Source organism: Podarcis muralis, chromosome 11 (genome assembly GCF_964188315.1).
Source record: "Podarcis muralis chromosome 11, rPodMur119.hap1.1, whole genome shotgun sequence".
In the NCBI taxonomy this organism is placed as follows: Eukaryota; Metazoa; Chordata; class Lepidosauria; order Squamata; family Lacertidae; genus Podarcis; species Podarcis muralis.
The window spans coordinates 58368304-58388944 of record NC_135665.1 but is presented as its reverse complement, the minus strand read 5'-3'; the positions used below and the strand labels follow the sequence as shown (position 1 = coordinate 58388944).

Below are 20641 nucleotides of genomic sequence, written 5' to 3'. Positions count from 1 at the left end.
CACCACAGCCAATCACAAACAAACAATCACACCCTAGGCCAACCCCAACCTCTCTCACCACCAAAGGAACACAAGCCAGCTCCCCTTTGTCCTCTGGAAAATACTCATGGGGAGGGGGAAAGGAGGAACAAGCCAGGTGACAAGATACTCAGGTTACCTCCACAAACCCCTCCCGCAACCCCTCCTTTTTGTGATGTAGTTGTGATGTAGTTCTAGGGGTGTAGTTTGGGGATTAGTCGCTAATAAAAGTTGGGGTCTTCCATCTTGTTCGGGGCTTCCATCTTGTTCCACCTTGTGGCAGGTGGGAGTCCTGTCGTGACACTCTTCAATAAAGACCAAGCCTACTGGCTGCTGTTTTGCTCTGGTATTCCTGGCTGGTGTCCTTGTTTTTTGTCCAAGGGAGCCCTCAGATTTCTCCGTTAACAACGTTGAGTGGTCAGACGGAGAAGCCTGGGAGGAGGTGGTGTCGGAAGCTGCAGAGGCAACAGGGCTTAGTGAGCAGGAGGAGTCTGTGGCAGAGAGCAGTGCAGACCCTGAACCTGGAGAGGAGGCAGAGTTGAGGCAGGCTGCTGAAAAACCCAGGGAGTCTCCCCCTCCTGCTGCAACCAGCTCCCCTCCACACTGGTCTCCCAGAACACGCAGAGAAATGAAAAGAGCAGAGATTGATTGTGTGCAGTCTCCAGCATAGCTGTCAACCTTCCCCTTTTTTGTGGGAAATTCCCTTATTCCAGTGCTGTTTCCCACTGCTATCCCGGATTGTTAGATATCCCGTAGACTGTCCCCGGGACTGGTGAGGCTGCTGATCCCTTATTTTCGAGGCTGCTTATTTTCAAATCTGAAAGTTGACAGCTATGTTCTCCAGTTGCTTGGGAATAAACCCTGGAGAGGAAGGGACTTAGGCAGCAGTGGGAAGGCAGGGGCCTTCAGTCTTCGCAGCTGCAAGACCTACTCGGGAAGAGTTCCTGTGATCACTAGGACCTGTGCTGTTTGGGTTGTTTTGAATAAAGAGTTAACTTCACTGACACCAGTGGGTTTTTAAATTGCTGACATATACCTGACTCTGTTCCTGACATATTCTTCCATTTATTGCTCCTTCAGCCACCCATTAGGTAGAGTAGGGCTCCTTAGGCCCAGAGGGCTGAAATTTCCAGACATTCCCGTTCCTTCCACGGCCAGGAACTCACAGGCTATTAATCTCTTACGTGAAGCAATTTCAACACAGCAAAGTATTTCAATTAACCAAAGTCTCACAGCTTGGTGTAGATCTTTTTTAATCAACATTTTATTCATCCCCAGCCCTAGTAGCTGGGAAACAAATCAGCAACTCTTTCCTTCAACCATATTAAAGAAATCAAATAATTAAAGGGGTGGAGGTGGGGAATCAATCAAGGGAAGCCAGTTCTGAGAAATCCATTTCTTGCATCTCTTTTACTTTCTGTAATAAATTTGGGGTTGGATTAAATGGAATTTGGGGTCTCCTCTAAACTGGATTTCTGCAAGCAGAAAAGGGAACTGCAAAAGTGGTCAGACCAGTCTCTCTATTGACTTGAAGACCCAGCCAAGTTTATTGTCTAATCTGTTATGTTAAGCTTGGGCCATACTGTTTCATAGAAACCAAATAGCCAGAGAGCTTCTAGAAGGGGAGGTTTTGCATGCAGCAGGTTCCAATAGTTCAGGCTTCCTCAACCTCAGCCTCCAGATGTTTTGAGACTACAATTCCCATCATCCCTGACCATGGGTCCTGTTAGCTAGGGATCATGGGAGTTGTAGGCCAAAAAACATCTGCAGGGCCGAGGTTGAGGAAGCCTGCAATAGTTCAACACCCCAAGATCTCCAAGGAGGATGGGCAATAGGGCAAAAGGTGATCTGGTAATTAAGGTGCCTTGTCGAGGCAAATGTAAGATATATGGCTACTTGTCTGCCATTTATGGATAGAAGGAAATATAGCTCTTTGTCTCCCATAAAAGGTAATAGGAAATGGGTATATCTTTTATGATTGGTTCTAGCAAACAGCCAATAGGAATTTCAACCAAGCTGATTGGACAGAAGCAGCCAAAGGAGGAGCAAGGGGGCTGGGCTGAGGAAATATAAGTGCTGGCCATCAGGGCTGGAGGGGGCAGAGCTTTTGGTAACCATATACCACTGTGCCTATCATTTATTTGTCTGACAAATAAATTATTATTTTAATTTCTCTATTGCTGCGTTGAATATTTCATTCCAGCTAAGCGTTAACCACAAGCAGGGTGCTACACCTGGGCAGTGCTTCTGGGGTTCCTTGACCTCCCCAGATGACAAGACCCTCCTCTTGACCTTGCTGAGCAGAGCAATACGTTTGGCACCAGCTTGGCTGCAGGAGTTGCTGGAAGGAGGCGTACAAGGCGTCATCTAACTGTCTTAGGGATGCCACATAAATCCATAAATATAAGGCACCACCAGCCTCTAGTGACCTTCATTCCTGAGAAGGCATTTCCTGCCTGCCCAGTGTTTGGGGCCACAAGATAGATATCCCATCATGCAGAGAGATTTGGGCATATATCCAAGACCTTCAGTATATGCCTCTCAGTTTGGACCTAAGTTGAGAAACATCCTAGGGAAATCATCCTAGCTCTTTTCCCAGAGCTGCTGAAATCCAGTTGGGGAAATTGATCACAGAGGCCAGGCAGAGAGCTAATGCAAACTGCCCAGACAACACACATAACCATTGTTTCCTTGTTCTAAAATGCCAAGGGAAGTGTTAACACTACTTCATTTTTCAGAAAACGGCTGCCACTGCTAAAGAGAGAGGTGGATGGGGAACTGCAGTCAGGATAACCAAGTTCTGCAACTGAAATAAAGGTTTGCCTGCTTGCACAAACAGGTTTGGTTTGGATGGAGGTATCAGTCCTTCCTCTCCCCCATGAAGAATCTGGAATGCTCTGAGTCACAGGCAAGATATCAGCAAGTGCCCCTCCAGAGTGGAGGCTTTTGTCTTTGTTTTGTGGGTCTATTCTGCAGCATGTCGTTGATGCAGTAAAATAGTGCATTTGCGGTGGGTTTAAGCTAGACTGTATAGATCATTCTAGGGACGCGGGTGGCGCTGTGGGTTAAACCACAGAGCCTAGGATTTGCCGATCAGGAGGCCGGTGGTTCAAATCCCTGCAACGGGGTGAGCTCCCGTTGCTCGGTCCCTGCTCCTGCCAACCTAGCAGTTCAAAAGCACGTCAAAATGCAAGTAGATAAATAGGTACCACTCCGGCGGGAAGGTAAGCGGCGTTTCTGTGTGCTGCTCTGGTTCGCCAGAAGCGGCTTAGTCATGCTGGCCACATGACCTGGAAGCTGTACGCTGGCTCCCTCGGCCAATAAAGCGAGATGAGCGCTGCAACCCCAGAGTCAGTCACGACTGGACCTAATGGTCAGGGGTCCCTTTACATTTACCTTTATAGATCATTCTGCACATCATTTTGCTTCCTTGGTTGGGCTGCAATGCTTCCTTCCCCCACCCCAACGTTGTCACACTATTGCTGCCAGGAGGGGAGCTCTTGCAACACAAGCGGGACAAACAAAATTAAAACGGAATCTTTCTGGTATTAAAGTTGCAGGATTCCAGCAGGACACAAAGTGGCACATCAGCCCCCAAACTTATGCAGGCAACAAAAGTATTAAAAGTTGCATTGCAAAGAACTGCCCCTATACTGTCACAAGAGCACCTGGAGGGGTGATGTGTGAAGGAAGCCCCACAACTGTGCCAGATAACCAGTAGCTGCCTCATTTCCACAACATTTCCTCCATTTCTCTCACAAGGCAATGCTTTAAAGACAGGGCATTGCCAGGGCTAGAGAATGAAATTGGGCACAGGAGAAAGGATTAGAAGCCATGGGGAGAGAGGACGGAAGCCTCACTCTGCAGTTTTCTCTAGATTGCCGGCCTCTTCATTCAACAAGCCGCAGTCACACGTTTTCCACCTCTCAAAACCCTGAGGACTAGCCACCCTTATTTAAAATGAAAGGATCGCCTCTCCTAGTATGCCCCGCGGAGGACCTTAAGGACTGGGGTCTCTGACACAGAATGTGCAATTCACGGTGAGTTGGGAGCCACAGGAAACCCTAGGAAATCCAAGGGTGTTTCTTCGGGGCTTAGGAAGCTCTCAGAGACATTGGTTGCCACAATCACTCGTTTGCTCATTTCAGTGATCCGTGTGGCGGTCACCTCCAGGCTTGATTATTGTCACTCGCTCTACGTGGGGCTGTCCTTGAAGCTGACCCAGAAACTTCAGCGGGTGCAGAATGCCGCGGCGAGGCTCCTTACGGGGTCCTTGCCGCAGGATCACATTCATCCAGTCCTTTACCAACAGCACTGGCTCCCGGTGAAGCACAGGATCAGGTTTAAGGTGCTGGCTTTGACCTTTAAAGCCCTACGCGGCCTAGGACCCTCGTACCTACAGGACCGCCTCTCCTGGTATGTCCCACGGAGGACCTTAAGGTCCACAAATGACAACACTTTGGAGGTCCCAGGTCGCAAGGTGGCTAGTTTGTCTCAACTAGGGCCAGGGCCTTTTCAGCACTGGCCCAGACATGGTGGAATACTCTGTCACAAAAGACTAGGGCCCTGCGGGACTTGACATCTTTCCGCAGGGCCTGCAAGACAGAGCTGTTCTGCCTGGCTCTGGCCAGGGGAGGGCGGGGTATAAATAAAAATTATTTTTTTATTATTATTATTATTATTATTATTATTATTATTATTATTATTATTATTGGAACCACCAGAGTTCACGCAGCTGTGGAGAATATGAAGAACCCCAGATGTTAGTGCCCTTATCTGATTTTGACTTACAGCCATCGAAAGATGGAATCATTTAAATGACTGAATCGTTGAGAGTCCTTCAGTTCTGGACCTCACTAGACTCAGATTAATGCTTTAAAAAGAAAAAGAAAAATCAAGGCCATCTCCCTCTCTCCCATTCCACCCTGACTTTTTCAATCCTAGCAAAACTAGCCATCATATTAGCATCTCACTGTTCCTGAAAAGAGTTCAAGACAACGTAATGGGATTATATCAATTTCCCTCACAACAACCCTGTGAGGTAGATCAGGAGATAGCGAGCAATGTGCCCAAGGTCTTCCACTTATGTATTTTCACTATTAGATGAGGATCTGAATTCAGGATTCACACAAACAAACCCAACGGCTGAGACATGATGCCACATCAACTGCTGAGCACTTAAGGGTATACCCCACTCCCTCAAATGAAAAGTCTTTCAGATTTGTTGTGAGAAAAGCCAGAGGTCTTTTCCGACACTGGCACACGTCCTCCGTTGTGAGTGAAATAATCTCCTCTGGAAATCTTGCTTTTAAACAGTCCAGCCGAAATCACAAGTCTTCAGGGATGGGAGAGATGAGCAAGCCACAGCTTTTAATACGCTGTTATTTTCTCACTTGCTTTCCTCAAGGAGGGGCAGCTGGGCAGAACGGCTTCAAGATCTGGAGAAAAGAAGGATACAGAAAGTGAGCAGAGTGCATCTAAACCGAAGGAAACTTCTAAGGCAGTCAGGCTCCTGAGAGTGCAGAATGGCAGAGTCCACAACCTGGAGGTTGCTGGGAATCAATTCTGTGCTGAATGAATTGACTTCTAATTCATTTTGGGACCAAGCTGGAGGGTTTCTTACAGGGGTTCGGAACCGCCGACCGAAGGGACAAATTTGGCCCGCCAGCCCTCCCCATTTGGCTCAATGAAACTGAGGGAAGATTATATTAAAGCTATAGAGGCAATATATAGGAAACAAAAAAACAAACTTATTTTCAATAACGAAATAACAGAAGAATCTTGTATGAAGAGGGGGACAAGACAAGGTTGTCACCATTACTATTTATTATGGTACTGTAATAATTGATGAATGCTATAAGAAATGATAATAAAATAAAAGGTATCTCATTAGGGGAAAAGGAATATAAGATCAAAGCATTTGCGGATGACCTGATTCTGAGGGTTGAAAACCCCAAAGAAAGTATAATACAGATAACTGAAAGCATTTTTATTTTGTAAACGGCTCTGTGACCCTTGGGTGAAGGGTGGTAAAGAAATTTAATAAATACAGTGGTACCTCAGGTTACATATGCTTCAGGTTACATACGCTTCAGGTTACAGACCCAGAAATAGCGCTTCAGGTTAAGAACTTTGCTTCAGGATGAGAACAGAAATCGTGGTCCAGCGGCGCGGTGGCAGCAGGAGGCCCCATTAGCTAAAGTGGTGCTTCAGGTTAAGAACAGTTTCAGGTTAAGATCGGACCTCCAGAACAAATTAAGTACTTAACCCGAGGTACCACTGTAATAAAAATAAGCCATGAATGATGGAACGGAATCTAGTCCTGCCGTTGCTGCATCCCACCCTCAACGAGTCCCTTTTGGAATGAGCAAACTTACACTCTCTGGGCTAGTGGTGATGTATTAAACTGTATCCGTCCACCGTAGCGTATTCAGGGTCTACTGTAAGAAGCAGATGAACAATAAGTTAGCATTGCAAAAGATGGAAAGGGCGCATGCGCGACAAGACGGCGCAACTGCCAGGAATCCCGAACTCGACTCAGGAATCCCACAAATGCGGTCCTGAGAGGGGAATCTCCTGACCTCTAGCAAAGGGATCTGTTTATTGAGCATGCATCTTGCTTAGCTTATGCCAGGGGTTCCCAAACTTCCTTCCTTCCTTCTTTCTTTCTTTCTTTCTTTTTTGTTAATTTCTTTTTTATTCAAAATTAAAACAAAACATATTATTCAGAAACATATCACATTTATTTCCCCCCTTTTTTCCTCCCTCCCCTCCCTCCCCCTCCCTCCCCCCACAGAACCCACCCCCCCACCCCCACTCCCCAACTTCCCTCAGTTCCAGGCTTTGATTTCTCTAAAAATGCTGTTTTCTGCATGTTACACTGTTGTATAGATCCTCAAACTATTTAAGTAATAATTGTCAATAAAAAGTTTGTGAATGTTTATTCAAAACCAGCCAAGGAGTCCAGTTTGCTTTGTTGCGTCTACAAATACTTTGTAAAGGGTTCCCATTCATCTTTAAGGTCACAGTTATCCTTGTCCCGTAACTTTTTTCAAAGAGAGCCAAATTTGATGAAGTCGCTTGAGCTTTTTGTTGTTGAGTTTTTTTTAGGATTGAAGTTGCTGAACTTTTTTAAAGATTTTACCCCAGGACATTTACTGCAATGGGGGACAGATTAAACAAACTGGCGGGCCAGATATTAGGCCCCCGAAATGGACTTTGGACAAGCCCGGCTTACGTAGAGGTTAGGCCAGCAGTTCCCGAAATGGGACAGTTATTTAGGGGGGGCACACGCTAAGAGACAATGGGGTAACCGGGTGCTGGAGGTGTAATTGAACATCAGTCTTTGTATCACTGGATCAAATTCATCACTCTTGTTGAATCCGTTAAACTAAATTGTTTCAATTGGATTTTGAACAAATGTGCAGTTGTTTTGAATTTTGCAGTGTGGTTCTCTTCCTTAGTGGTGTTATGTACTGAGTTGAATAGGATCAAAAGTGCAGCAGTCTGATTGGTCCTAGAACAATAGGGTTCAGAATGCAGCAGTCTGATTGGTCCTAGAGCAATAGGTTTCAGATTGCAGCAGTCTGATTGGTCCGCAGGAGCCACCCAATCCAACTCCAGGTGGAAGTGAATCCGCAACCTGATTGGCCTACAGGAGAATCGTGGAATTAGCCAATCACGTGGGTCCCATTGTGTAAATAATGTATATAAAGCAGACATTTCGGGGAAACTGGCATTCCTCACTACTATGAGCTGAATAAAGAGCATGAAATCCATGCTCAACTCAGAGTATATTTCAGTGGGCTGGGCAAACCATTATTTTAAGCAGTGCTTTTTACAGGGTTGGAATCAGAGATGAGTTTATGGAAGCAAGAAAGTGGTGGCTCCAAAAACTTTGGGAATCACTGGGTTCGGCTTTGTCCGGTCATTACTGAGCATTTGTTGGGATTTGCTTGCAGGGAGGTTATACGAAAAAATAGCAGTGGTCCTGAATTCATCTTGACTCACATTTTTTCAGTGAATCTCCCCATCAATTTCTAAACCTTAAAAGAAAGCGGGTTTGTTGCACGTGGGTGACAGATTAAAGTGTGCGAGCAAACCTAAATTTTCTGGTATGCACTTCAATCTCTCCCAGAAAATGCTGATAGTCTGGAGGCGACCAGAGAATTTACAGCACCATCATACTACAGGAATTCCCAGAGTTTCAGGGTAGAGCAAGATGGTGGGGGTCTGCGTTGGCTCCCCCCACCCCACATAAAAAGAAGCAGCAGCAAAATTCTCAAAAAATGCAGCTGGTTTAGAAGAAAACTTCTGGTTGCTTACATGGCCCGCTGGAAGGAATAGGTAGCTTTGGCCTCCTGCAGAGAGAGACAAGAAGAAATCATTTATTTTTTCGTTTGTTGAATTTCTATACAGCCCTTCATTTTAGGATCACAGAGCAGTTTGTGGTATAAAAATACAAAACACGGTAACAAACCCATCAATTATATGCACACACATACACAGTTTAAAAAGGCCATAGATTATTTAATTAGCCAAAAGCCTGGGAGAAGAGGGAAGTTTTCTCCTGGCGCCTAAATATATTCAGTGAAGGTGGCAAGTGAGCCTCCCTGGGGAGAGCGTTCCACAAATGGGGAGCCACTGCAGAAAAGGCCTCGGGTGATGATTGCAGGGTCTGGGTTGGTTCTCATGGGGAGAGGCAGTCCTTGAGGTATTGCGCTCCTGAGCTGTCTAAGTTTTTATAGGTCAAAACCAGCAGTTTGAATTGGGCCCATAAGCTAATTGGCAGCCAGTGCAGTTAAGCCACGATCGGTATAATATGCTCAAACCATCTTGCTCTAGAGAGCAACCTGGCCGCTGAATTTTGCACCAGCTGAAGTTTCCGAACCATCTTCAGAGGCAGCCCTACATATAATGTGTTGCAGTAATCTAACCTAGAGGTTTATTAAAATATTTAATAGAATTCAGCTTTTAGGGTTGTTGTTGTTTTTCCACTCGTATGTCAAAAAGTCTTCTATGCAGTTTACAATGTTAACGGAGCAATCTGAGGGCTCCCTTGGACAAAAAACAAGGACACCAGCCAGGAATACCAGAGCAAAACAGCAGCCAGTAGGCTTGGTCTTTATTGAAGACTGTCGCCACAGGACTCCCACCTGCCACCAGGTGGAACAAGATGGAAGCCCTGAGCAAAAGAGCCCCCAAACTTTTATTAGCTGCTAATCCCCATGTTAAACCCCCCAAAACTACATCATGGTTACCTCATGGTTACATCATGAAAGGGTGGTCTGGTGGCAGTAATCTGAGCATCCTGGACCCTGCCCCATGGTTCCCTTTGCCCTCCACCAAACACCCATCAAGTGGAACAAAAGAGATATTTACATTTCCCTGTTTCCCAGCCAAGTTACCCTTTTGTCTTCATCTGGGTTTGTTATTTCTGGAATGGCTACCTGTTCTGGCACTCAGGTATCAGGATGCCAGGGATTATCACTCAGGCAGAGGGGCTGCTGAGGAGCTGAGCTCACGTGTCTATATGGATTTCTGAAGTTTTCCCGGCGAGGCAGTACATAGATACATTTATCAGTGAATTGTTACATTTGGTGCAGAAAAGGCTCTTTGAATAAATAGCAAGAAACTGTGATGAAGTGTTTTGTGGGGACAAATCAAAAACGTCACAAAAGCGATTGTGCTGGTTTTGGTAGTGGGCTGCATGTGCATGATATCTGCTGGAGGGGCAACCTCCCCCCAACCTATACATAAATTCCTGCAGCAACAACTATAAAATTGATCCATAATCACACCTGCATGTTAACCCAGCAACAGACAGACAGTCTGCGCTAGTGAAACCATGAAGCGCCTTTTCTATTTTTATTCTTGCCAGGAGGTGCAATGCCATTTATACAATCCTATATTTATACTACTGAAAGGTTGAGGGTTTGTTTAGGGTTTTTTGCATGTTGCTACATTAGCTATTAAGCTGCTGTTTTATTGCACTGTTATGAAACTGTTCTTAGGACAGTTGGTTTTTAGATGTGTTCCCGTTTTCTCGGCTGCGAGTCGCTCCTTTTGCGCAAAGGCAGCGCACCACCAAAATGACTGCGATTACTGCCGCCACATTGGAGTCCCCTGATGCAACTTAATCAATTAGTTAGCTTGCGATTCCCTCCTTTATCCTTACCTCCCGGGGGCGGGGGCTTGATTTCTCCCTGGCGCTGCATTCTTCTGAGTGTTGTAATAGTTTTCATAGACCACTGGATCTGCAGAGAGAGGAAGGGAGAGCAGGCAGATTGCAAAGCGGTCATCGTTTTGTAAAACAGGCTGCAGAACCATCGGCAAAAGCCACTTACTTCTTGGCCAAATTTTGGACAGGAAAGCCACTACAATTGTTACAGCTGGGGAGTAGAACATGCTGGGAGGAAGACCCAGACAGAACCCTTCCCCCACCCTGAGTGCAACTTTTTAGGAAAAAAAATATTTTTATTGTTATCATTCAATTTAACACACAGTTTAACACACACAATTTAACATACAGAAAAAGAAAGCAAATATCCATCACCACAAAACAACAAAGAAAAAATAATTGATACATCAACTAGTAGTCTCTAAACCTTAAAATAAAAATGGTCTTTTTCTATCAACCAGACTTCCTGTCTATTCCTTTCTTCAAATTCTCATTATTTGTTCACTGCCGTTACATAACAAGTTTTTTTTATAATTTAATAATCTTTAATCCATTCTTAGATTTTACATCATTCTCGAAACTACTACTGAGATTATTCAAATGCTGCAAATGACCTTAAACTACAATTATTATTTTTCAAATCGATTTTAAAGACTTTCCATTTTGAAATAAATGCCTGTTTTGGTTTGTTTTTTGGTTTTTTTCTGACATACTATCTAGTTCCGGATATCCTGCCAATTTTTGAATCCATTCTAATCTTGACAGAACTTTGTCACTCTTCTAATCTGCCGCAATGAGAACTCTTGCTGCGACTGTGGCATATAAAAAGATCTCTGTTACCTTTTTGGGAATATCCGAATCTGTGATTCCCAAAAAGGAAAGCTTCTGGTTTTCTATTAAAGGATATTTTAAGCATTTTTTTCAAATTCTATATGGACGCCCTCCCAAAAGACCTTAATTTCGTTACACTGCCACCACATGTGGAATAAAGTACCTGGCTTTTCTTTACACCTCCAACAATTACCTGAGACGCTTTTGTACATCTTAGAATGTTTCCAGGAAGTTAGATACCACCGACATTGCATATTAAGTAAATTCTCTCTCAAAGCGTAACAAACTGTAAATTTCCAGTTTATTTTCCACAGGTTTTCCCACTTCTTCATGGTTATTGTGTACCCAAAGTATTGCGACCACTTTACCACAGCCACTGTGACCACCTCCTCCTTGACAGCCCAGTCAAGGAGGAGTCGGTACCACAGCATGCAACTTTTTGACCCACACATAGTGACATTCCCCCTCTCTCTCTTTACAGAAAAAACGGATACCGAAAAGGGACATGGTTCACCCACTGCTGTGATGTTCTGTGTGCTTCCAGAATCTGAGATGGCTCCACTTACTTGGTGGGACGGTCCCTGTTTTGCGGGCATTCACAAAAAACTCAATGTCCTTCTCGATGCTGCACTGCTCGAGGCTCTTGCGTATCTCCTCATAGTTCTACAAGGTGCAAAACAGAAGGAATCATCCCTGGTCCTGAACGGGGTAATTGTGCCCATGAAGGACCAGGTGCGCAGCCTGGGAGTCATTTTGGACTCACAGCTGTCCATGGAGGCGCAGGTCAATTTTGTGTCCAGGGTAGCTGTCTACCAGCTCCATCTGGTGGGCAGGCTGAAACCCTACCTGCCTGCAGACTGTCTCGCCAGAGTGGTGCATGCTCTAGTTATCTCCCGCTTGGACTACTGCAATGCACTCTACATGGGGCTGCCTTTGAAGGTGACTTGGAAACTGCAATTAATCCATAATGCTGCAGCTAGACTGGTGACTGGGAGTGGCGAGGGGAATCTGTGGTTTTCTTTTTTGTGGTGCGGACACAATTTTTTTCCCCACCAACATTTCCCCCCCTCTCCCTCATTGCGGGGGAACCTCCTCCCTCCTCCTCCTGGTGTAGCAAATGGCCAATCGCCTGCTAAGGTTTGAGGCCCTGGCCAACGGGCAAGCGGCAGCTGCGTGTGGCCAAGAGGAGGAAGAGGGCTGGGCTGGGCTGAGCTGGCCGAGCGCATTTTCAGCAGCCCCTCGGCGGAGCAAGCTGCTTGCCGCTGCCGCTGCCGCTGCCGCCACCACCGCTCTGCCAAGCGTGGCGCCTGTGCCTGCCCTTGCGAGCGGCAGAGGCTGTTGTCGTCATCGGAGGAGGAACGAGCAGCCGGAAAGCAGCCCTTTTGGGCTGCTTGCTCCTCCTCTGATGCTGACGCCACCAGTCTCTGCCTCTCATTAAATAAGTTGGAGTTCTTGTTATTAAATATACCAAGAAAAAAGCACACCAAGAACTCTGACCAATGTAAGTTTCAATAGTGGGAGTAGTCCCTACTCGCAAATCAATAGTCAATTGTAACAAAAACTAATCCATTCAAAAGTATGTATTCTGACAAGGATTACAAACTCAAATAATTGACTTCTGACTTCTGATCAATGATTGAAACTAAGACCTTCACGTCAAATCTGACTATGGACTAACATGATCTCATCTCTACTCATAAACTCTTATTTCTAATTCTGTAAAGAATTATTGTGTTATACATATTCTTATGAGTTTGTGTTTGTAATCTCTGTTAGAGTTTGTAGTCTCTGCCTCTCGGCAGCACCCTAGATAGGCAGGGGGATGGGAGGGGCTGGGGGGGAGAGAAGCCCCCTCTGCCGTGTGCACATGCGTGCGTGCACACATGCACTCCGGCCCACCAGGAAGTTTGTAGTGCGGTGAACTGGCCCAACCCCCCAAAAAGCTTGCAGAGCCCTGCTCTGGTTATCTCCCGCTTGGACTACTGCAATGCGCTCTATGTGGGGCTACCTTTGAAGGTGACCTGGAAACTGCAACTAATCCAGAATGTGGCTGCTAGACTGGTGACTGGGAGCGGCTGCCGAGACCACATAACACCGGTCTTGAAAGACCTACACTGGCTCCCAGTACGTTTCCGAGCACAATTCAAAGTGTTGGTGCTGACCTTTAGACCCCTAAACTGCATCGGTCCTGTATACCTAAAAGAGCGTCTCCACCCCCATCGTTCAGCTCAGACACCGAGGTCCAGCTCCGAGGGCCTTCTGGCGGTTCCCTCCCTACGAGAAGTGAGGTTAAAGGGGAACAGGCAAAGGGCCTTCTCGGTAGTGGCACCCTCCCTGCGGAACGCCCTCCCTTCAGATGTCAAGGAAATAAACAACTATCTGACTTTTAGAAGACATTTGAAGGCAGCCTTGTTTAGGGAAGTTTTTAATGTTTGATGTTTGATCATGTTTTTAATATCCTGTTGGAAGCCGCCCAGAGTGGCTGGGGAGGCCTGGCCAGATGGGTGGGTATAAGTAATAAATTATTATCATTATCATTATCCCAGTGGCTCCAAAGAAATATTCTGACAAGGGCTCAGGAAGAAAGGGGGCACACCACCTCATCTTCGAAAGTGACTTCTCTTCTGTTACGTCACAAGAAGTCAAATTATCTTTCTGAGAGGGAACAAAATCATCGGGGGCAAATTCAGGTTGTCTCAGTCCCTGCCTGTCTATTGGGTTCGATTTCCCACCAATGCCTCTGTCTCCATCCATTAAAAAAGCCAAACTTATTGGCACTGAACAGTGAGGATCACAGCAAACAGGAAGCAGGAGATGTACGTTTGTGATCTCCAGAGCTAAGTGGTCCCCCAGATGTTGAAGGTCTCCAGGCCCCATCGACCCTGATCATTGTTCATGCTGGCTGGAGCAGATGGGAGCAGTTCTTGGTCTCCAGCCCTGTACTGGGGAAAGCAGACAATGCGGTCTTCTACTTACTTCGTCGTTCTTGACACATTCCTGAGAGAGCTGGTTGACGTGGAGCCACAGAGCATTCCGGAAATAGTTTATCCTTTCGGTCTCTTGGCTCTCGAAGAACTGCGGGGAGAGAGGCAGAGGACAAGGCTGAATTCAGAGGCAAAATATCAGCATCTAATTCCTTTGGAAAGAACCTTGCTTTGGTCTTTTCTCCTTCGTTGGGAGTAATTATAACCTTAAGGTAAAAGGTAAAGGTACCCCTGCCTGTACGGGCCAGTCTTGACAGACTCTAGGGTTGTGCGCTCATCTCACTCTATAGGCCGGGAGCCAGCGCTGTCTGCAGACACTTCCGGGTCACGTGGCCAGCGTGACAAGTTGCATCTGGCGAGCCAGCGCAGCACACGGAACGCCGTTTACCTTCCCGCTGGTAAGCGGTCCCTATTTATCTACTTGCACCCGGGGGTGCTTTCGAACTGCTAGGTTGGCAGGCGCTGGGACCGAACGACGGGAGCGCACCCAGCCGCGGGGATTCGAACCACCGACCATGCGATCGGCAAGTCCTAGGCGCTGAGGTTTTACCCACAGCGCCACCCACGTCCCTTAATTATAACCTTAAGCACGGATAATAATTACTAAACTAAACCCCCGCCACCTTTAAAAAACATCAGCAAATGAAGCAATCAGCATCGGACTTGAGAAACGGCAGCAAGTTCTCAATCTAACTTTTCAAAAGCAATCCCAAAATTGTGCAAACGTCTCGGAAGGTGCAGCTTGTGATGTTCGTCTCCCCTGGGGCATCAAGGTCCCCATGCAAAAGGTGCTGTGCAACATGTTACTCACTAGTGCAAGGGGGGAGGAATTGCAAGACAGCATTTAACTGACGCAACCAATAAAATTGTGTTCTCAGAGATAGCCATAAGGAGGCAATGAAGTATCAATTCCAGATTCTGAACAGGCTCTACCCACACCGCCTGTTTGTTTATTATTTGTCAAAATAACTAAAACTCTTTGAAAAATGCACTGTGACATAAGCAACACACTCCACCTGTCATTGTTTTTAGGAATGTTACTCAACACCCACCCACAGCCATTATTAGGATTATCTGTTTACCATATCATTACAGATATAACGTTCTTCCTTACATTTCTGTCCCACAAAGGCCCGGACTGACTCCAGCTACAAAAGCTAAGACTCTTGGACTGGGGTGTTGTTTTGTGTTTTTGATGTCATTTTTAAAAATCTTTATTTTATATCTTAACAATTTATGTAGAAATTGTTCAGTTTGGCTGTGCATTTTCTGATGATCTATTTACTACTTTTGTTACGTTGCAATCAGGGTCTTGCGAAAGAGCAATGTTAAACAACAATGTTAAACAACAATAGAAAGTGTCCTTTCATATTGTATCACAGTGTGGTACGTTGGCCTGACAGCCACGGACAGAAAGTCTCTACAGAGGGTGGTGAACACAGCACATGATATCATGGGCTGTCCCCTGAGTCCGCTAGATGACATCGCAAGGGATCGTTGCCTTAGGAGAGCGAGGAAAATTCTCAGGGACGATTCACACCCTGGCCAGCACCTCTTTAATCTTCCACCCTCGGGCAGGAGAAATAGAAGTATAATCAGTTGTACCAACAGGCTAAAAAACAGTTTCTATCCATGGGCTGTTGGGCTGCTGAACAGAAAATAATATAGTGCAACTAACTGAATTTTGGGGTTGGTGTGTTGTGCGACAAGCACACGGAGTGCAATGAGATTGAGTGTTTGTGTGGGGCAGGAGGGAGGCTCGGTTAATTTCATTGTACACAGGTTGTACACTGACAATACAGGTTGTACACTGATGTTTCCGAGCACAAATCAAAGTTTTGGTGCTGAAAAGAGCCCCACTCTTGAAAACATTTTGTTCTAAATCCTGCCTGCATCTCTGAAGCATAGCTGTCAACTTTTCCCTTTTCTTGTGAGGAATCCTATTCGGAATAAGGGAATTTCCCTTAAAAAAAGGGAAACGGCAGCTATACATACTTTAAATGCAATAATCTTAACACTATTTCCGGTTCCCCAAGAAAGAATACAGATATTCAAGATGCTTTCGAGAACTCGAGGGCATCTAAAAAGCAATCCCTGCCCAGCAAATAGTTTTCTTGCAACACTCTGGCTTTACTTGTGGGCTGCCCCCTTTTCCGCGGGGCAGGGTGGGTCTCCTCCCTGCAGCTTTTCAAAGAAACCTCACCCGCTTGAGGAAGTGACTGGCAATTCTTTGTTTTGTTACACGTACGCACACCCAAAGGGCAGTCCAAAACTCACAACATTCAAAGGCGAGGGATGACGTTTCCTCCACACACTTATTTCTGTCTTTTGGCTGCTACTAGCTAATCTGGATTCCTCCGCCCTATTTCTTTTCGACATGAAGTGTTCAGAATTCGAACCCAGAACCCAGTATTTGGGGTAAGGGGTCAGGGCAACCTTTTTTGCAGGCTGAGGGCCACATCTCCTTGTGAGTGCCATTCCAGGGGCCACATTCAGTTCCACCCATACAGCTTTTTTAGGGGGGGAACTAGCGGCTAGTGGCAGACACCCCTTCTCACAGGCGCGGTGAGAGCCTCTTTTAAGACTCAAGGGCCACATTCCCTTCTAGGAAATCTTGCAGGGGCTGCATGCCAGGGGCGAGGACAAAAAGTGGCCAGGGCAAAAAACAGTAGGCTAGTTTCTCCAGAGACACACCAGGCAAGGAAGAGACATTATCAAGGTTTCGAGGACATATTCCGGTCAGGCAAAAACACCAGTGAGGTGAATTGAACAAAATATTTCTGTGACGCCAACACTCTCTGAGCTATACAATGGTATCTCGGGTTACATATGCTTCAGGTTACAGGCTCTGCTAACCCAGAAATAGTGCTTCAGGTTAAGAGCTTTGCTTCAGGATAAGAAGAGAAATCGTGCTCCGGCGACACGGCAGCAGCGGGAGGCCCCATTAGCTAAAGTGGTGCTTCAAGTTAAGAACAGTTTCAGGTTAAGTACAGACCTACGGAACGAATTAAGTACTTAACCCGAGGTACCACTGTACTGCCTGCCCCAGTATCCTGTCGCCTCAGGAGAGGCAGCCAAACCATTTTTTCCCCAAATAATCTTTATTAGTTTTTCAATTAGATACTCCACATACACATATTGTATTACATTTTACCTTTATACTTGCTCTTCAGAGCTGACTTCCCTCCTTCCTTCTTCTGGTTTTTTATGTCCCATATTATTTTAATCACATTATTTTCTTCCATTTTGTATATTGTTATTCATTTTCCATATTTTGTCCACAGTGTATCCATAAACAAATAAATCCTCGTGTTTATACAATTCTTGTTGTCTGTCTGTATTCATTTACAGCTACTGTTAGTTATATTAGTTTCCTTATACATATTATTTTCATTATCCATCACTTTTCTTAATCTTTCCCGTTATGAGGTTTCTTTCCAATTCTACTGGTTCCACGATTTCATCTTATCTTTCCCATAAGAGGCAGCCAAACCTTTGTTATATTCATATTTACCTCACACGCCTTGACATGTTCATTCTTCCATTCTTCCCTGATCTTCTCCAGGGCACCAACGTTCGACTGATACACCCTGTCTGCAGTTGGAGAAATAAAAAAAGAGAAATCTGGTCATGTCAAGAAAAGATGGGCCAAACATAGAATTGGAGATTTGGAAAGGGACCACAAGGGTCAAGTTCAATCCCACTGGCAGTGCAAGAATCACAGCTACAGAAGCTCTAACAGTTGGCCATCCAACCTCGGTTTAAAGACCTCCAAGGAAGAAGAGTCCACCATCTTCCATGGGACTCCATTCTACCACCGAACGGCTCTTTCCATCAGAAAGTTACAATACGATAATCTTTATTGTCCTTGTCCCATACAGAACAACGAAACTGAAAAATCTACATCAGACATTCAAAACCCAACAAGCCTGCTATCCCAGCCTGGTTAGCCCCCTAAAAACTCTGATACCCCATTTTTAAATACAATATACTCCCATACAGACTCCTTAAAGGTAAAGGGACCCCTGACCATTAGGTCTAGTCGTGGCCGACTCTGGGGTTGCGGTGCTCATCTCGCTTTATTGGCTGAAGGAGCCGGCGTACAGCTTCTGGGTCATGTGGCAAACATGACTAAGTCACTTCTGGCAAACCAGAGCAGCGCACGGAAACACCGTTTACCTTCCCGCCAGAGTGGTACCTATTTATCTACTTGCACTTTGACGTGCTTTTGAACTGCTAGGTTGGCAGGAGCAGGGACTGAGCAACGGGAGCTCACCCCATCACGGGGATTCAAACCGCTGACCTTCTGATCGGCAAGTCCTAGGTTCTGTGGTTTAACCCACAGCGCCACCTGCATCCCTTACAGACTCCTTACAATGCGTTTAAAACCAAAATCGCATTTGGGTAGAAACTGTTTCTCAGGTGGCTAGTCCTAGTCTTTATAACCCTGTACCTTCTTCCAGAAGGCAGAAGCTGACAGAAAACATTTCATTTTCGTGGTGCGCACTATCCTGTGCTATCTCTGCAGCTTTCTTATGACACCTGACAGCATAGATTTGATCCAAGGTGGGAAGAGTGCTCCCAATTATTCTCTCCGCAGTCTTTACAACCCTGGACAGCATTGATTTTTCCCTGGCCGTGCAGCTCCCAAACCATAAGTTAATACACTCACAGACCATAAGTTAATACACTCTCCACAGTACAATGGTAAAATGCCATCAACAGGTCCTTTGAGAGATTGTTTTTCCGGAGAATTCTCAGAAAATATAACCTCTGCTGTTTTCTCCCCAGGTTAGGTCATCTCTCAACTCCATTCCTACAAATCGAAACACGGAGACCTGTTCCACGCACTTTCCCTCAATAATAAGTGACTGACTATTCAATTTACATTTCCTAAAGTCCACAATAATCTCTTTTGTTTTCTTTAAGCTAAGGAGTAAGTTGTTTTTCCTGCACCACTCCCCCAACTGCTCAACTTCCTTCCTATAGGTCGCCTCCCCCTCTCCAGCCATGATTAAACCAACCACCGTTGTATCATCTGCAAACTTAATGATCTTATTAATGAGGTATTTGGGGGGACAGTCAGCTGTGTAGAGCGTTCTTCCTGAAGTTGAGTCGGAATCTCCTTTCTTGTAACCTAAATCCAGCAGAGAAGGAGCTCGCTCCTTCCGCCATGTTGTTAACCCTTCAGATATCTGAAGGGAATCACAGAATTGTGGAGTTGGAAGGGGCCACCACAGATCAAGCTGCAGCTAAAGGCAGTGGAGCAGAGGTCCATGCAAAAGTTGGCAACCCAACTTTCCGGGCGAATTGACCTCACCTGAATCTTCCAGGGCTGTCTTTGTCTGAGCCAACTTCACGAAGAGCTGGAAGGGAAGCAAAAGAAAGGAGGTCAATCGTCGTGCGGCCAGCCAGGAGAGCAGCTCTGTGAGGAAGTGTTGGGCAGATGGGTCTCCAACTGCCATCTTGGTTAAGGGAAGGGGGCCTGACCTCAGCCTTCCCTAGAACTTCCATTTTGTTTATAAGGTACCTTCTACCACATGTGGTGGACCTGCAAAGAGGTAAAGACTTTCTGGGAAATGATATATAATGAGTTAAAGAAAATGTTGAAAAATACATTTGTTAAGAAGCCAAAAGCTCTCCACCACTGAGCTATGGTCCTCCCTCTATCATCTGCCTATTTTGGCCTCGTTTAGGGCCATACTTCAGCCCGACTCCCCACGCCCCCCCTTGCACCTTCCTAACCTTTTCCTGCTGCTTTTGCGTGACCAGGTTGGCGCTCCGGTGGACGGCCTGCTCCGCCTCGTCCTTGTCCCGGCACCTTTGCTCATACAGCCTCTTGGCCTGAGGGGAAACCGGGATGCAACAGGTTGCAAAGGATGTACATCAAAGGGTTACGACAGAGACCATAACAACTTGGGACCAGGCTTCCTATGAGATTGGCCTTGCGTGTTCAGACCCAGAAACCTCCCCCTTAAATAAATTCACACTTGACTCAAATTTTAGGTTTGGTTTTTGGCAGAATTTAGGCCACAACTTTATTGATTACAGAAAGTGACTGCTTGCATAGGCTCTGGTTCGACTAGCTCCCTGCCATACAGGTAGCGCTGACCCAGGGCACCAGCATAGGTCAGTCAAGGGTGAACACCTGGATAAGCGGAAAGCCGGGAACAGGCTATCTCCGCCACCCAAATGTCCCCCTGGACTCAGGCACGGGCACAACCCCCTCTCAGGGGTTGGCCAAACCATCGAGTCCCTGGATTCCTTTAACGGAATACCCTTCACATAGGGATGGTGAGAGCGTTCTCCCATCCCTATCGCCTGAACCAGATCCTATCCGCAACCTTACAAGTTGTGACGATTTGCTACTCGGCAGGCGAAACCCAAATGGCAACAGCCAATCAGCCAAGTGGGGAAAATTCCTGCCGTGCCCCTGTCCCAATGACAGATAACACACAATGGCATAGCAAGGTCAAGTGCAAAGCCCTAAAAGTAGGGAGAGGTGGGCGGGTGTTCCAAATGCATGCGCCAAAAGAGGAAGCTCTGAGTCACGTAACGTAAAGGTAAAGGGACCCCTGACCATTAGGTCCAGGTGTGGCCGACTCTGGAGTTGCGGCGCTCATCTCGC

The 20641-nt window shown here is 46.1% G+C and overlaps 1 protein-coding gene across 2 annotated transcripts in view; it reads right to left on the bottom strand.

The window, feature by feature from the left end:
* Positions 1-5088: 5088 nt before the first annotated feature.
* The window catches only part of PSTPIP2 (proline-serine-threonine phosphatase interacting protein 2), a 65075-nt gene continuing 49522 nt past the window's right edge, over positions 5089-20641 (bottom strand). For both annotated transcript variants that reach the window (XM_077936509.1, XM_028749091.2), the window contains exons 7-15: positions 19759-19857; positions 19334-19379; positions 17528-17607; positions 14006-14104; positions 11596-11692; positions 10196-10274; positions 8344-8378; positions 6396-6458; positions 5089-5456 (exon numbers count right to left, since the gene is read on the bottom strand). In XM_077936509.1, the coding sequence (XP_077792635.1) occupies positions 6406-6458; positions 8344-8378; positions 10196-10274; positions 11596-11692; positions 14006-14104; positions 17528-17607; positions 19334-19379; positions 19759-19857 (588 nt within the window). In that variant the 3' untranslated portion in view covers positions 5089-5456; positions 6396-6405. The remainder of the gene's footprint in view (positions 5457-6395; positions 6459-8343; positions 8379-10195; positions 10275-11595; positions 11693-14005; positions 14105-17527; positions 17608-19333; positions 19380-19758; positions 19858-20641) is intronic.